The sequence below is a fragment of the Zootoca vivipara genome, chromosome 6 (assembly GCF_963506605.1).
Source record: "Zootoca vivipara chromosome 6, rZooViv1.1, whole genome shotgun sequence".
NCBI lineage: Eukaryota > Metazoa > Chordata > Lepidosauria > Squamata > Lacertidae > Zootoca > Zootoca vivipara.
Window position 1 is genome coordinate 27,833,163 of NC_083281.1, and position 17,626 is coordinate 27,850,788.

The following is a 17,626-nucleotide window of genomic DNA, read 5'->3' on the forward strand; positions in this document are numbered from 1 at the left end:
AATTTCTGGCGTCATGCTGCGCTGGCCTGGCTCACAGAGGATCTCTGCGGGAATGGTCTGGCCCATGTCTAGTAAGCCTTGCTGACCCCTGTTGTAGGTGCTTCCATTCATACTGTCACTATTTTGGGGTGGGATTCAATCACATAATGGAAGAAAAATATGGTATGTATGTATAAATAAATGAATTCAGGCCGCACAATTGGAGTTGATGTGGAGGTCTTATGCCACAAACTGATTTCTCCGAAAGACTCTCTTTGCTAAGAAATAAGGATGAGTCACGGATAAGAGATGAGTGGAAGTGTTTTGAAGAATATCTCAGCGGGTATAATAGTCAGTTTAACCTACAAGTAGGAATGAACACATGAGCAGCAGATAACATTAAATAGAGGAAGATTCGAGATCAAAATGGGTATAATAATAGATTATGCAGCAGACAAAAGACTACTCAGAATGCCACGGAGAGATGGACTGGGAAGTCAGAGGATAGGAGATAACGATGAATATTGTATGGTGTATGTATAACTTGAAAAAAATGCATTGGTAATTATAATAAGAATAACCAATAACAACAGCAGCAGAAGACTCTCTTTGCAGAGAACAGCAGCTGACATCATAATACCCACTGCTGGCTTTAAACATGTGAGGTGTGGATCATTATCTCATGCAGCCTTTGCACAGCGGTTGTACATCCTGCTTAATCTTTACATGCTCTGCAATGTAAATGTTAGCACACTGGTGACTTTAAAACACACAAAAGTGACACATCCAATTCAACTGGAACACAAGGGTTTGAGTTTGCGGATTCTGGTGGGGCTGACTCAGCACCTGGAACCAGTTTTCGAAGCCAGAGTTCATAACCTGGAAGGAACTGGGTCTTTCACACCCCGACTGGCTTTGTCTGCTCTGCATGACAGGCAGAAGCTCAACAGGTGCAGCTTCCCCATCACAGGGAAAAGCTGCACAGCAGTGTCGAGAGGAAAGTGCCAGGGTCTGGATTTATGCTGCTTGAGGCATCGGGGCACCACCAGAAGCGTCTTTGCTTTCCACTGTGACAGTGAATGGGGGATCAAGGTTCAGAAGGCATGACATTCATGTAAGATCAAGCCTCAGCACCCTCTGTTCATCAAAGGCACACATGTATACATGCACACACACATGCATTCCTGCATTTCTTGACTTCATAAAGCACGTTCAGCTCCAGTCACTCAGGGAACAGACAAAGGAGAGTAGCAATGAGAGCACAGCCATTTTATTGGTAAGCCGTAATCAGGCATGGCTCCAAGCCTATAGGGGGCAGCAGAGGGATCTTTCCAAAGATTTGAGTAAATCCTGTCTTGACACCGGTGGATGAGGAGGGGGCTCTCTTGGGTTGCAGGTGGTCTCATCTAGCGAAAAGAGACAGAAACATTGGTACTGAAAAGCAGATCCCTACTCCTGCCCGTTTTAGCAACTTGCTAATTTTTTCTTAACAGCCTCTGCCACATCCCCGCCCACACATTATTAAGGGAATATTGTGACAGCTTGGAAGATGAAAACACCAGCCTAGAATGAGCATGTCACCTGACCCAATAGAGGCAGCTTTCAGTATCCTTGTCCATAAAGAACAGTGCATGTGTGTGAGGATTTTTTTAAAAAAAATGTAATACAGTGCCAGATTTACATATATGCTAAACAAGCTATAGCTTAGGGCCCTACTCTCTTGGGAACCCCCCAAAAATTTAAAGGAAAAACAAACAAACTGGATGTACATTTCCAAAATATAAGAGAGAAAAACAAATAAAATAAAACCTAGATACAGCAACAGTGCTTTGTGTTGTGTAGGCTCCTATGGTGTAAGTAATGGGGCCCACCTGCTAGTCTGTTCCCTAAAATATCGCTGGTTTGCTCATTTCTCTATATAGGGTGCCTGCATTCTGCTATTTATAATTATTAGTAGTTTTTGTTATGTGCAAATGGCTTTAGATACCTATTAGGTCCATAAATTACCATATAGCATATATTCAACAAACAAAAAACAGTGACAATTGTTGTTGACAAAGGACAGCTGGACGTATAAAGGGTCCCATTACCTTCAGTAGCTTAGGGCCTCATCAAACCTAAATCCGGCCCTGATGTAATATAAGTATTATTAAAATAATCCACACAAAAACACCCCTCTCAAAGGACAGGGGTCCTCTGGCACTTACTCCAAGCATTTGCCCTTCTCCGTTGTGTCTCCGATCACAATCTCATCCACTTGGAACACCCATCGCCCCGTGAACTGCACGTTGGTGGTTTGTGTGATATTGAGGATACTGGGGGTGCGTGATGCTGGGATGTTGTAAAAGTTTTTCTTGTCTCCACTGTCAAATCCAGCCTAGGGAGTGGAGAAAGGAGAAAAGCAATGTACTGTCCAGCTCCACAGCATAGGAAACATTCTCCTCAGTCTTGTTCCCTTTCTGCATATTCACATATGTGTGGAAATGTTTGACTGACTTTAAGTCCTTGTAAATTAGCAAAAATGTATAAAACATGCTCAAATGTTTTCTGGAAATGTAAGGAAAAAGAAGGCACCTTTATCATGTGTGGTGGAATTGTAAGATAGTAAAAGGATTTTGGGAAATGATGTATAATGAGTTGAAAAAAATATTTAAAATAACCTTTGTTAAAAAAAGTCTGAAGCCTTCCTTTTAGGAATTCTAGGTGCTGAGATCCCAAAGGAGCAGAAATGGCTATTTATGTATGCGGCCACGGCTGTGTGGCTGTTACAGGCCCAGAGATGGAAAGAAGATAAAGTTCCTACCAGAGAAGAATGGTAGATGAAGTTAATGGACTACGCTGAAATGGCTAAAATGACTGGAAGAGTCAGAAATCAGGAAGACGAAAATTTCAATAAAAAATTGGGAAAGTGTATAACTTATCTTAAAGACCATTGTAAACAGTCAAAGTCATTAGTAGGATTGGAATATCACTTGTAGTTTAAGGCTGAATTCTGGACATAACAGAGAGGTAAAAGATTTGGATTATCATAAGAGATGTGGGAGGAAATGATTAATAATAGGACCCACAAAGGGGAGGATGGAAGTCCAGGAGATTCCCTGGAATCTTGCTTTTATGATTGATGTTTGATATATTTTTGTAAAATTTTAAGTTGAAAAACCAAATATTTTTATTTTATTTTAAAAAATATTGTTGGGTTCACCCCCTGCCGCTGCCTTTTCCCCGCCTCACGGCTCAGACGTACTACCCGTATGCATAAGAATGTAAATTCAGCCATCAAATCCAGCATCCTGCTATCACACTGGCCAACCAGATGTCTATGGGAAGCCAGCAAGCAGGTCCTAAGCACACAGCACTCCACACAGCACCTGCAGTTCCCACAAACTGGTCTTCGGAAGCATACGGTGGAGCTGGAAAATAGCCACCATGAGGTGGAGCTGGAAAATAGCCATCAGGCTTAGGAGAGTTGCTGATGGCTTTGTCCTCCACTAGAGGCTAACTTGTGAAGGAGATTTGGAGGGGGCGAGGACACATGCATGTGATGTCAGGACGTTGGGAGGAGCTAGGAGGTGGAGCCGAATGTGGCGGCAGTGCGACCTCATTGGCCAGTGGCTCCTCCTCTCTGGTGCTCAGCTGCCTCCTCTTCCTGCAGCTGCCACTGGCTTGGGGGCTGTTTCCCCCCTCATTCCCCTCTGTGGCAGGAGAAGGAGGAGGCGAAAAGTCCCAACCAAAGAGGAGTGACAGATCTGGTGGACTTGAAAAAGGGTAAAAAAATTACTGGGAAATTATCCATAATGAATTGGAAAAAATGTTTAAAAGTACTCCCCCCCCCCCCCAAAAAAAAGCCAGACTACTTTCTGTTTGGGATAATTCAGACTGAAATCCCCAGGTGCCAAAAAAGGTTATTTATGTACGCCACTACTGAGGCCCGTGTTTTGTTAGCCCCTAAATGGAAAACGAGCGAGGTCCCAACCAAAGAAGAATGGCAACTCAAGTTGACAGAATATGTGCAGCTTGCAGACTTAACATCTATAATAAGAGAACAAGAAGAACATATGTTTAAAGAAGATTGGAAAATGTTTATTGAATATACGGGAAATAATTGTGTGCAGCTGAAAATGCTGGCAGCATTAAGATAAATTCAACAGTGTAAACAAGTTTTGATGGATGGAATAATGGAATACTGAATGGTATAGGTTTTGTAAAATATACAGGGATTTATGATATGCAAAATGAATCATGGAAACAGAAGAAGGGAAGTCATTGATATCTTAAGGATGTAGATAGATAGAGAGTGGCAGATCAAATTAATGGATTTTGCTGAAATGGCAAAATTTACTGGAAGAATAGGAAATCAAAGAGAAACAACTTTTTATAAAGAATGGGGAAGATTCGTGGACTATCTGGAGAAATTTATTAGCTAACTAAGTTTATTAGCAGGATTAATCTAAAACAAGCTGTTAGATATATTTGTTAAGGAAAACACAGGGAGTAACTAATAAATAGAATTAATTGGGAGGTGCAGTAATAAAAATTAAAGCATAAGAAACCACAGGAGTAGGGAGGGAAGTCAAACTATGTGTTTTTTCTTGGAAAACTTATTTAATTTGTATGATTGTTACAAATGTCAAAAATTGAAAAATATAATTTATTTTTAAAAAGGAGGAACAGAAGGAACCAGCCACTGGAGACATGATTGGCCTCCCTCACCCCCTGAATTTTTTTAAACAATTACTGAGGGGTCCTCAAAAGAGTGAGGATTAGACACTCTTTGAAAGCCATCAAAGTTGGTGACCATCATTGCCTCAAACAGGGATAGAGGATCTGGTATGTCATGTTGAGCAGCTTGGAAGAAGGGCAGGAATATCTGTAAATATAACCACCCGGGCAAATATCTGTGTGATGGCAGGATAACTGCAGCAGAATCTTCAAGGGTGGGTTTTTAGGTTTGTTTGTTTTTGCACTGGCAACATAGCTGCCAAGTTTTCCCTTTTCTCGCAAGGAAGCCTATTCAGCATAAGGGAATTTCCCTTAAAAAAAGGGAGAACTTGGCAGCTATGACTGGCAACTGAAAGCTGATTTAGAAATAGTCAGATGTGATTGTGTGGTTGCTATGAAATAGCCCTAAAGCACGTTATAGCCACAGGAATATGGAACTAGCTGCAGAATTTGGTTAGCCTACTGAGAATTTCAGCTTTCATTTAGAAAGCATAGAAACACCACAAGCAAACCCTCAACTTCCCTTGTTGTTGGATGCCTGCTTCCTGAAATTGTTCAAGCAAAGCTTTGCACATTTCAAAAGCTAGAAGCATTAATGAATCAGATTTCCAGCGACCAGAGGTCAGAAATGCCATGCCCTGTATAGTTCCTTGTTCGTCCCTCAAGTTGCAGAAGCAGAATAAATGAAAAAGCAAAACCTTCAGAATAAATTCATGGATCAGAGGAGTATGCAATTTCCCTCTATCTGCGTAATTAAATTTGGGTTGTGGAATCCAAGTTCATTGCCACAGCAATGGTTATTGGACGTAGTACAGGAAAAGTAAAGCCCTGGCAGTAGAGACCCCTCCCTTGCCAAAAAAACCCCATCACAATGCAAATCCAGGACAACCCCCCACCCCAATATCAGCAATTAGTGCTGGGCCAGTCTTTGCCATAACTGATAATATAACTGGAACAAAAATGCATTAACATCTCCAATTTCTTTCCAATTAGTGAGTTAATGGGTTGACATTCAGATAGTATTTTAAGACAGCCTTCCTCAACCTGGTGCCCTCCAGCTGCTGTTGGATGGCAAGTTACTCCCATCAGCTCCAGGCCACATGGCCAGTGATCAGGGATGATGGGGGCTGTAGTCTAATGGCATGTGGAGGACACCAAGGGGGTTTCTCCCATCTGATCGCTTACAAAGCCAGGCTTGCTCAGGAGCAGAATCAGCTCAGATGCATACAAAGCATATCTGGATATCATGGTGAAGCATCCTTTGCACGGGGTTGGACTGGATGACCCTTGGGATCCTTTCCAACTCTACAATTCTATGATTCTAAAGTTACACGAAAAGGGCTTAGCCACACCTCCATTTACTCCACTGCTGAATTTGGAACAAAGGGCAGGTTTTCCAGGGATTGCTGTTCATTCTGATTTAGTGCTAAAGAAAGGGTCTTCTGGGGGGCGGGGGAGCTTTGGGACAAAGGCACAACCACTTGGACGCATGCCTAGAAAATGTGGGATAAGCAGAAAACAGCTCAGAGCCATGCTTCCTAGGCATGGGAGAAGCAGCAATGCGGACGAGCTCTTAACCTGCCCATTAAAAAAACTGCCCCCCATTCATACTTAAGGGTTGTATCCAAGTCAAAGTCACTTGGCTGCATACTTGTTCCACTGGCAAAATATTTTGCAGCAGCGGGGAGTCGTTGCACAAGAGAACCCAGAAGCAGGTTGCTGGTAATTTTATTGAGCAACGACTTCTCACTAATGCAACTATTTGCACTGGAGTTCTCCCTTGTGTTGCAGAGTCCTCCATTGCACAGAATGAAAACTTGCCCACCTGCTTGTGCAGACAGAGAACATTGGATACAGCCCATAATGTGTATCCTGAACACCTTTTCTCACAAAACAAATGTTTTGGATTCTTTTTTTAAAAAAATCTCAATTTAAAACACATATTTTGACACTTGGCCAAAAGCTCTGGAGAAGCATGAAGCCCAAAGGATGTTCCAACCCACATGTTGGTCTGGGAGGTCAGAGACCAGGTCTGTTTTGTATTGGAATATGCAAAGGTCAGATTCCCTCAGCATTCCTATTCAGATCAAGTACCTGTGCAGGGGTTCCCCCAAGGCCTGTCCTGGGATTCCCACCACTTGCTATCCCGGTTGTCCACTGGATGTCAGCATAATTCAAAATGATGAAACATACTTCGTTATTGGTGGTCAAGACAGCCTGGAAAGTGTTGGTCTGCAGCAAAAAGGAAAGAGACATGGGACTGGAGCTATGAACAGCACAAAGAGATGCAGCTCTGTCTCTAGGGCACACAAAGTAGGAGGAGGGAGTCGTCTTCATTGCGAGTGATAGGGAAATCATCTAGATTAGGGACAGAGGAACCTGCGGTTTTCCAGATGTTGCCGCCCCTTTTACACACTGGCTGTGGATGATGGTGGCTGGAGTCCAACAACAGGTTCCCCATCCGTTCCTCTTGTTACCACGTTTTCACACTGCATATTAAGGGACGCAGGTGGCGCTGTGGGTTAAACCACAGACCCTAGGGCTTGCCAATCGGAAGGTTGGCAGTTTGAATCCCTGCGACGGGGTGAGCTCCCATTGCTCGGTCCCAGCTCCTGCCAACCTAGCACTTCGAAAGCACATCAAAGTGCAAGTAGATAAAAAGGTACTGCTCCAGCGGGAAGGCAAACGGCATTTCCGTGCGCTGCTCTGGTTCGCCAGAAGCGGCTTTGTCATGCTGGCCACATGACCAGGAAGCTGTACGCCGGCTCCCTTGGCCAATAATGCAATATGAGCACCACAACCCCAGAGTCGGTCACGACTGGACCTAATGGTCGGGGTCCCTTTACCTTTATTAAGGGTTGGGCAAGGGGGAACCTCAGACCCAGGGACTGAATGTTACAAACCTCTGACTTTTGTGTGGCTGTGGATCGTGGACTGGCTGGATGCAGAGGAATGGTGGGAGGTAGGGCCGTCTTAAGTATATCTGGTGCCCTGGCACCGTTTCCCAGCATGGCGGGCGGCCCGGCACCCTGGCCCCTTGCGCCACCCAGCCTGGCCGTAGGGGCGGCCCTGGTGGGAGGCACCAGATGGGGAGCCCCCAAGGCGAAAAGGGCCAGAGAGAGCTCAAGAATGGTGGTGGGACAATGGTGAGTGGTCAGGGAGAGTAGAAGCATTTTTGTCAAGTGTTGCTTGTAAGTTTCATCTGCTGAAAGTCTCTTTTCTGCACACCCAGAGCCCTATCATCTCCTGCAGCTGGCTACCCTAGGTCCGTGAGAGGCCTACCTTTTTTGAAGCACTTCCAAAGTAGGCGACACGGTCCCAGGTAGCAACCAAGGCCCAGACAGCCGTGAAAGAAATCTCTGGGAAGTACTGGTTGATGTCTGCGGTGCAGCGGCTAAGTACTGCAGAGTCCTGAGTCTGTCTCCATAGGACATCTCCGCCTCTAGTATTGTCAACATCCCCCCAATAGGGGGCGACAAAGGGTGACTCTAAATCCAGCGGGAAAGGGTCGGGTGTGTACTGGGACACATTCACACCAAAGGAGACCACCCCATTGTTGTTGACCTGAAGAAAGGAGAGAGATGCAGGTGTGAATGACAGCAGGTAGGTAGACCGAGAGATATAGGGTTGGCGTCATAGGAGTCAACTCCTAGAAGCCGAGGTCCCTTCGGCCCCCCATTAAAATATTTGTGGGACTTGGGCACCCCCAAAGTTGATGGACATTGCCATTCAAATGGGGGGGGGTGCATCTCATTATGTGATTGATCATGCAGGATGGAGCTTACCTCCCCTCCCCCCCCCACATTTTATTCAAGTTGGTACCCCTGGTTGGTGTGATTGGACACTTGCAAAGTCCACATCCAGCAGGGGACAACGCTGACCTCAGAAATGAGGAGAATCAGTAGGTGGCAACAGCTATGGTGAGGAGGTAGATTTGCTGGGGAAGAGGGGCATTGAGTCCTTGCCCAAGGTTCCTTGAAACCTGGAACCAGCAATGGATGGATGCATAGATGGACAACTAGATTAGATAGCAAGACTGAAGATGGGCCAGTACAAAGCAGCATGCTAGATCTCAATGACAGGTGGGCAGAGTTCTGTGCCACCTGCCCTTCTGGTCAAGAAACATGTCAACTGGGGCTTTGGCCAGGCATTACGTACGTAGAGTGCGCGGTACTTCTTGCCATAGAAGCTGAAGGGCACTGCAGTGATGATCTTTGTAGATGTCCCATCATCTGACTTGGGGTTCTTTGTGTCACCCTGTGCAGTCCCATAAGGGTACATCAATGATTCTAGAGGAGAAGGGAGCATCTTGTTAGAGCCCAAGCCAGCAACTCATTTTACAGAAGGCCCCTTGGGAAGGAGGGAGGGCTATGTGTTTGGCCAGCCTCTCCTCCCTCTATCTGGGTCTGAGGCTGCATAAAGTGCACAAACGTCTCCCAAAGGATCCTGGGAACTATGGTTTGTTAAGGGTGCTGGGAACTAGCTCTGCAAGGGGGTGAACTGCCATTCCCAGGATTCTTTGGGGGAAACCATGTGCTTTAACGTACAGCAAGTTTACAGCCTGAATGTGTCCTTTATACGAAAATGCTTAGGATCTCCCCCAGGATCAGGAAGCCTGCAAAACTCTTCTTCAGACCTTCTCACTGAACATGGGAATTGGGAGTGGAATCAGTGGAGGTGGAGGTGTTAAGGTGCCTGGAATTCTCCATCATACATTCTTGCAATGTTTGGTGGAGTAATGCTGCATGTTTTATAAGTGCACTGCCCATAGCTGCCAAGTTATCCCTTTTTTTAAGGGATTTTCCCTTATGCTGAATAGGCTTCCTCGCGAGAAAAGGGAAAACTTGGCAGCTATGGCACTACCATTCATTTGTTCAAGGCAATTCCTCAGCCCAAATTCATGCTCACGTGTCAAGTAGATCTTACCCTTGGAGGCATCGGCTGGAGAGGTCAAGGTTGATCCTAAAGAGCAGCAAGAGAGAAACCATCAGATCTGTTTCATGTTTACAGGCACAACCAGGGAGAGACAAGAGTTTTTTATGCAGATGCCATTGAGTTTCAAACGGAGATTTGATCTAGGGGGGGGGGGTCTTAGTTGACCGCAAGCTTAACATGAGTCAACAGGGTGATGCAGCAGCGGAGAGAGGCAGAGAGAGAGAGAGAGAGAGAGAGAGAGAGAGAGAGAGAGAGAGAGAGAGAGAGAGAGAGAGAGAGCGCCAATGCTATTGCTTCTGCTGGTGTTTCCACCTCCCTGAACTTTCCCTGAACTTTCTGCCCCCCTGTTCCTCCTCTTCCTCTCTCTGCCGGTAAACAGTAGCAATAAGATTGATGCCCCCACTACTGAATATGCTATCTCATCCAAGGCTTGACTAAAGTAAGGGAAACAAAAGAACTGCAAGATAGGAGTGAATAAGAAAACCGGATGAGGGGAGGGAGGGAAGTCACAGCTCGGCAGAGCAAAATGAACTGAGATGGGTGAATTTAAGATGAATTGTATAAAAAAATTGTTCTTGTTTTGTTTGTTTATTTGGAAAAAGTTAATAAAAATTATTCTTAAAAAAAAGGCTTGCCGGAAGGCAACACAGCCTCCCAGCCACATGTATAAAGATAAAGGTAAAGGGACCCCTGACTGACTCTGGGGTTGCGGCGCTCATCTCACGTTATTGGCCGAGGAAGCCGGCGTACAGCTTCCAGGTCATGTGGCCAGCATGACAAAGCCGCTTCTGGTGAACCAGAGGAGCACACAGAAATGCCGTTTACCTTCCCGCTGTAGTGGTACCTATTTATCTACTTGCACTTTGACATGCTTTCGAACTGCTAGGTTGGCAGGAGCTGGGACCGAGCAACAGGAGCTCACCCCGTCATGGGGATTCGAACCGCCGACCTACCCTGTAACAAATCAGTTAAGCCCAAGCCCTTAGGAACCCTTAGGAACTGATTTGATCTAAGTCAGTGTTTCTCAACCTTTTTTGGGCAAAGGCACACTTGTTTCATGAAAAAAAATCATGAGGCACACCACCATTAGAAAATGTTAAAAAAATTAACTCTGTGCCTATATTGACTATAGTGCCTGGCGTGCTATGGTCCATGGGGTCACGAAGAGTCGGACACGACTAAACGACTAAACAACAACATATTGACTATATATAAAGTAATTCTCCCACGGTACACCAGGCAACATCTCGCGGCACACTAGTGTGCCGCGGAACATTGGTTGAGAAACACTGATCTAAGTCACAAAACTAGATGGGCTTGTCAGCAGGGTCATGCCAGAGTGCCAAAAGTCCAGCACCTTGGCTCAATCCTGTTGATGAGCACAACATGGCTTTCCATCCGGCACTGGTGCTCTGGGCTCGTGGAGAAAGTCAGCAGTCAGGAAGGTTGACAGACATTGAGAAGGCCCAGCGCCTCGCCCAGAGATTTTAAGGAGGCTAAATGGCCTCGGTCCAGTATACCTGAAGGAGCGTCTCCACCTCCATAGTTTTGCCCAGACACTGAGGTCCAGCACCGAGGGCCTTCTGGCGGTTCCCTCGCTGCGAGAAGCCAAGTTACAGGGAACCAGGTAGAGGGCCTTCTCACTACTGGCACCCGCCCTGTGGAACGCCCTCCCATCAGATGTCAAAGAGAAAAACAACTACCAGACTTTTAGAAGACATCTGAATGCAGCCCTGTTTAGGGAGGCTTTTAATGTTTAATAGATTGCTGTGTTTTATTTTTCTGTTGGAAGCCGCCCAGAGTGGCTGGGGAAACCCAGCCAGATGGGCGGGTAAATAAATAAATAAATAAATAAATAAATAAATAAATAAATGAAAAATAAATAAATATTATTATTATTATACACCTTGGCCCCCTGCGGGTGGGGCAAGTAAAGATGCAGATAGGAAAGAACAACCAGGAGACTTGACATGTGTTCCCAATAGTTCCATTAAAAGCAGGGCTTGTATTCAAGTCCTTTTAAGTCTGGCGGCAATTGCAAGGCCAACTGGGATTGGCTCCACACTCGGGAGCTTCTGATCAGAGCTCTGGAGTGGAGATGATCCCTGCCAAAAGCATGGCTTGAACTTAGTGCCAGCTTCTAAGTGGTCGAGCCCCACTGGGATCAACTGCTCCGCTCCACCACACTGCAAAGGAAGAAATGTCTCACTGGACATTTGGGTGACATGCATTCCACCTGTCAAAGTGGCCCACCAGGAGTAGGGCAGTTAAGGAATTGGCCCACCGGGCTGAAAAAGTCCCTCACAACTTGGTTTCTGTACTCCTGATTTTATACAATATCCCCCCTCCCCCCCAGCCACTTCCACAATTGTTGCATTTCCTTTTTGTAAAATTGTTCTTCTAAAAATAAATTGATAATTATAAGTCACCTTGTATATTTTTAACTGAAAAGCACAGCACAAACATTGAATGAAACAACAAACTTTTAAAATTCCTTCACACATTGTGAAGGTAGCTGTAGTAGACTGCTACCAGGTCAAGTCAACCCAAAATTGAACATACTTTTACAATAAGTTAAGATGAGGCTTGATCTTCCATTAATGGAGAAAACAGCCCAAAGCAAAGAGCTGGCTTCTGAGTCTCCCACTTACCCACTGCCAGCAGAAGGAAAACAGATATAGTTTCCATCCTGGCTGCTCCTTTGCCCTGGAACTGCAGTGTCTTAAGCGTTTTCCAGGTGCCTTCTATGCCTCTTCCAGCCAAGAAAGGATGTGTGGAGTGGATCTACACCTGGTATTTATCTTGACCCAGCCTTCCACACCTAGCTTGACAAAAAGAGAACAAACAGTTCTCATAAGGAAAGGGGACCTTAATCAAATAGCAGGCCGTTTCAACAGTTTAATCCCACTGAATTTCTTTGCACAACTTTTTTTTGGTGAGAAACAGGCCAACACCACAAAAGGCACAATAGCCTCCTGGGTGGAGTCGGAGCGGGGGGAGGGTGTATGTCCACAATTGTGCACATATGCAAACAAACCTAGCACCAAGAATGTTCTAGATGCTGCTCAGAATGGCAAAATGATGCAGAGCATTTGGAGCATCCGGTTTACTTTTGATGGGCGGAATAATGATGGGTGTGAGGTAGTGTTTGGAACAGGGATGCCACACAGACTTACACCCCAGTTAAGGTTAAGTCTGGAGGCTTAACATACAGGCTATTTCAATGTGTTCCCCCAATTCTCTGACTTCCTGCACACTAATCTGCCCTAAACCACAGGTTTAGCGGGTGGCGCTGTGGTCTAAACCACTGAGCCTCTTGGGACCGCCAACTGATCAGAAGGTTGGCGGTTCGAATCCCCGCAATGGGGTAAGCTCCCGCTGCTCCATTCCAGCTCCTGCCAACCTAGCAGTTCGAAAGCACATTAAAGTGTAAGTAGATAAATATGTTCAGCTACGGAGGGAAGGTAAACGGTGTTTCCGTGCGCTCTGATTTCTGTCACGGTGTTCCATTGTGCCAGAAGCAGTTTAGTCATGCTGGCCACATGAACCAGAAAGCTGTCTGTGGACAAACGCCTGAAAGTGAGATGAGCACCACAACCCCATAGTCGCCTTTGTCTGGACTTAACTGTCCAGGGGTCCTTAACCTTGACCTTTTTTAAAACCTATACCATAGTGAAACCATACTCTCCAACATTTCTCCGATGAAGATAGGGATATCCTATTCCACATCAGGAAGCTTCTCCTGAGTTTGATCTTGCCGCACACATACATGTCACCTTGAGCGAATGACAAGCTTTCCGCCTCCCCTACCTCGCAGGATTGTTGTAATAATAATAATAATAATAATAATAATAATAATAATAATAAATTTTTATTTATACCCCGCCCTCCCCAGTCAAAAACTGGGCTCAGGGCGGCTCACACCAACAGAATTACAATAAAACATAAAAACAATTAATTAAAATACAGATTAAAATACAGTATTAAAATTTAAAATGCAGCCTCATTTCAAGTAGTCCATAAATCCAAGCCATGAGGGAGGAAAACACAGGGGTCAGGCTGAGTCTAACCCAAAGGTGAGGCGGAACAGCTCTGTCTTGCAGGCCCTGCGGAAAGATGACAAATCCCGCAGGGCCCTGGTCTCCTGGGAAAGAGTGTTCCACCAAGTTGGGGCCAGTACTGAAAAGGCCCTGGCTCTCGTAGAGGCCAATCTAGCCATTTTATGGCTCGGGATCTCCAGAATATTGTTGTTTGTGGACCTTAAGGTCCTCCGCGGGGCATACCAGGAGAGGCGGTCCTGTAGGTACGAGGGTCCCAAGAACATGCAAGGAAATGGATAATGCTCAACACCTTTGACAGATAAATGAAATTAAATTATTTTTTTAGCTGTAAGCTGTCTTGAGTCACTGTCAGGGAAAAAGGCGGAACATTAATAATACATTAACATACGTCAGGTTGCGGACGTAATCCGTGACGGAGGCATGTCCGCAACCTGCAGCGTTTGTAACCTGTAGCTCCGCGTCTGCACACGCGCGTGACACGATTTGGCGTTTCTGCGCATGCGTGAGCACAAGCAGCAAAACCCAGAAGTAACCCTTTTTGATACTTCCGGGTTTCCCGCAGTCTGCAACCTGAAAAAATGTAACCCGAAGCATTTGTAACTCATTTGTAACTGTAATAATAATATTAATATTAATCATAATCATAATAATGGAAACTGGGAGCATGATCAGAAACAAACTAGAGAGTAAATCCTATTGAACTCAGTGGGATTTAATTCTGAGAAAAAATGCTTAGAATTTCTGTGTAAGCAGGCTGCCTAGTCTTTATGCAGTTACCTGGCAGTAAACTCCATTGAATACAGTTGGGCTTCCTTCCGAGTAGACAGTGTAAGGCTCCATTTACAATAAAGGAATCAACACTCCTCATGTTTCCTAAAAGATTGCTGGCTGCTGAAGCATTGCAATTAAAGAATTTAAAGTGGATTGGTGACGTTTTCCTTCAAAATGATCGGAAGGGCTTTCTGCACCAGTTTCACTATTTCCTTCATTCAGTGCAGGTAAGTATTTTATTTTCAGTAGGAACAGGAGTCCACTTTTGCACCTCCACATACCACTTTTAATTGTTCTCCAAGACATGGAGGGGAGGAAAAAGGAAAAAAATGAGACATTCCGGGATGAACTCAGAAAGCAGGATGGCTTCTGTAATTCCGGGACTGTCCCTGGAAAATAGGGACACTTGGAAGCATATTGGTGAAACCTGAAAGCCACATTACCTCATTCACGTGCCAGAACATCTCCCAAATACTGGATCAAAAGCAGATGACATCATCACTCCTGCTCGGAAAAAAGTCATGGACCTCTGTTCTTCTGCTTCCGTATACCCTGCCGCCACTGTAGCACTGCAATGGAGTCAACATCCAAATGCAAATGACCCTAAATTTACTATAAACAAACAAACAAACAAACAAACAAACCCCCAAACCAATAATAATAATAATAATAATAATAATAATATATTATTTATACCCCGCCCATCTGGCTGGGCTTCCCCTGCCACTCTGGGCGGCTTCCAACAAACATTAAAATACATCAAATATCACAGATTAAAAACTTCCCTAAACAGCAAAACCAAAAAACCCATGCAAATTTGCAAAACAGCTGGCAGGTTTGGTAATGCAAAGAGTTTTATCTTTATTTATCATCAGCCTAGATCTTTACATTTGAGGATCCTGTCTAGTCGTTTCTATCATCTGGATCTGTTTGCCCGAAAAGCATATTTGCCTGCTTTCTTTTCAAAAGAAAGAAAAATGAAGCTTGTTTGATCATGTCATTGGATGTGTTGACACATTCTTAGTCATAGTGAAGCTTTCGCCCTCCTGTCTCACCTGACACCTGGACTTCAGTCCCCAGCTTGTTCTTTGGTTAGCCCTTAATGCAAATCCAATTGAACACCATGAAAATCAGTGGACCTTATCTCAGCTGAGCCTCAAAACCTTTATGCTAATATTAACCAACATTTCCCTAATTCTTGCAGGGTGATAGATGTGCCTTTATCCCCCAAACACCATGATGTCTCCTTGCCCAAGTCATACGAGGTTTTGCATGCAGAGTGTCCAGTACATGACACCACCAGGTTGGGCTGATGAAGGTTCCTGTCAAAAACCCTACAGAGCTGCTACCAGTTGTGATGGGAAAGTTTGTTTTTGCTGAGCAGGTTGGTTCACCAAGTGTTTTCTTTTTCTTTTCCCCTGCCAGCAAATGGTTAACGAACGATGGCTTATGATTGACTGGGGTTCCAGGAGGGGGGAGTTGAAAAGGAGAGGATTCTAAGAGATAGTTTTCATAGAATCATAGAATCGTAGAGTTGGAAGAGACCACAAGGGCCATCCAGTCCAACCCCCTGCCAAGCAGGAAACACCATCAAAGCATTTTGTAGGTTGGGAGAACAGGTTGGGCGATAGAGAGGGTTGGTTCTGGGTAGAAACATCCACTCTGAGGAATATATCATAAGCTAGAGAAAGGAGTCTCTGAGCTTAGTGTGAAGTCCTGTTAGAGCAGAGGTCCCCAGACTAAGGCCTGAACCAGAGCAGTGCACGGAAACGCCGTTTACCTTCCCGCCAGAGTGGTACCTGTTTACCTACTGGCACTTTGATGTGCTTTCGAACTGCTAGGTTGGCAGGAGCTGGGACCAAGCAACGGGAGCTCACCCCATCGCGGGGATTCAAACCACCGACCTTCTGATCGGCAAGCCCTAGGCTCAGTGGTTTAACCCACAGTGCCACCCTGTGGGTTATTTGGGGTACTTTGTGGGAATTCATGGAATTGGTGTTCTGTGAGGTGGGTGCACTATATTTAAGTGAGGGCAGGCCTAACAGTGCCAGGGAAAAAAGTGCCGTCGCACCAGTCAGTGTAGACTTGTGGTTTCTCCACGGACCACTTGAAAATTGCAGAGTGCCTTGACAGACCTGCCTGTTGTAGCAATTGTGGCACACTCTGCTTGATGCTGTATGATCTTTAATGGTATTTCCCTTTCTTCTTTTATTTATGTTGCATTTTGCCGTATTTGCAATTTGAAAACCACATCCTTCAAATTGTAGGTGTACTTTATAGACGTGCTTGCACCATATGCACCGCTACATATCAGGAACTGGGAAGGATGAATAGGTCCATTTCACAGAATCATAGAATTATAGAGTTGGAAGGGATCCCAAGGGCCATCTAGTCCAACCCTCTGCAATGCAGGAATCCCAACTAAAGCATCCTTGGCAGACGGCCATCCAACCTCTGCTTAAAAACCTCCAAGGAAGGAGAGTCCACAATCTTCCAAGGGAAATGGTTCCACTGCCAAACAGGTTCTTGTATCTTGAAGCCATTGGTTCAAGTCCTACCCTCCAGAGAAGGAGAAAACAAGCTTGTTCCCTTTTCCATGTGACAGTCTTTGAGATATTTGATATTTGAAGATGGCTATCATATCTCCTCTCAATCTCCTCTTTTCCAGGCTAAACATACCCAGCTCCTTCAAGTGTTCCTCATAAGGCTTAGTTTACAGACCCTTGATCACCTTGGTTGCCCTCCTCTGCACATGTTCCAGCTTGTCAACATCCTTCTTAAATTGTGGTGCCCAGAACTGGACACAGTATTCCAAGTGAGGCCTGACTAAGGCAGAATAGAGTGGTATTATTACTTCCCTTGAGCTGGACACTATACAGGTACTTCTGTTGATGCAGCCTAGAATAGCATTAGCTTTATTTGCTGCTGCATCACACTGTTGACTCATGTGAAGCTTGTGGTCCACCAAGACCCCTAGGGCCTTTTCACATAAACTGCTAGTAAGCCAGGTGTCCCCTCCTCTTATATATGTGCAGTAGGGTCCCAGAAAAGTTGTTCAGGTCTTATAGGCCCTGTTTTGAGCAAAATCTCAAAATTGGCCCTATCTATAACCAGTGGGGTCACAAAGAGTTGGACATGACTAAACGACTAAATAACAACAT

General features: G+C 45.1%; 1 protein-coding gene across 1 annotated transcript; it reads right to left on the bottom strand.

Moving 5' to 3' along the window:
- Positions 1–1,240: 1,240 nt before the first annotated feature.
- LOC118086128 (sushi, nidogen and EGF-like domain-containing protein 1) lies at positions 1,241–12,384 on the bottom strand. The gene is made up of 7 exons (XM_035117409.2): positions 12,285–12,384; positions 9,625–9,660; positions 8,857–8,987; positions 7,981–8,262; positions 6,793–6,930; positions 2,187–2,356; positions 1,241–1,385 (listed from the first exon to the last, which is right to left on the bottom strand). The coding sequence occupies exons 1-7, from the start codon at positions 12,319–12,321 to the stop codon at positions 1,382–1,384; spliced, it is 798 nt and encodes a 265-aa protein (XP_034973300.2). The 5' UTR covers positions 12,322–12,384; the 3' UTR covers positions 1,241–1,381.
- Between the last annotated feature and the right edge of the window lie 5,242 nt (positions 12,385–17,626).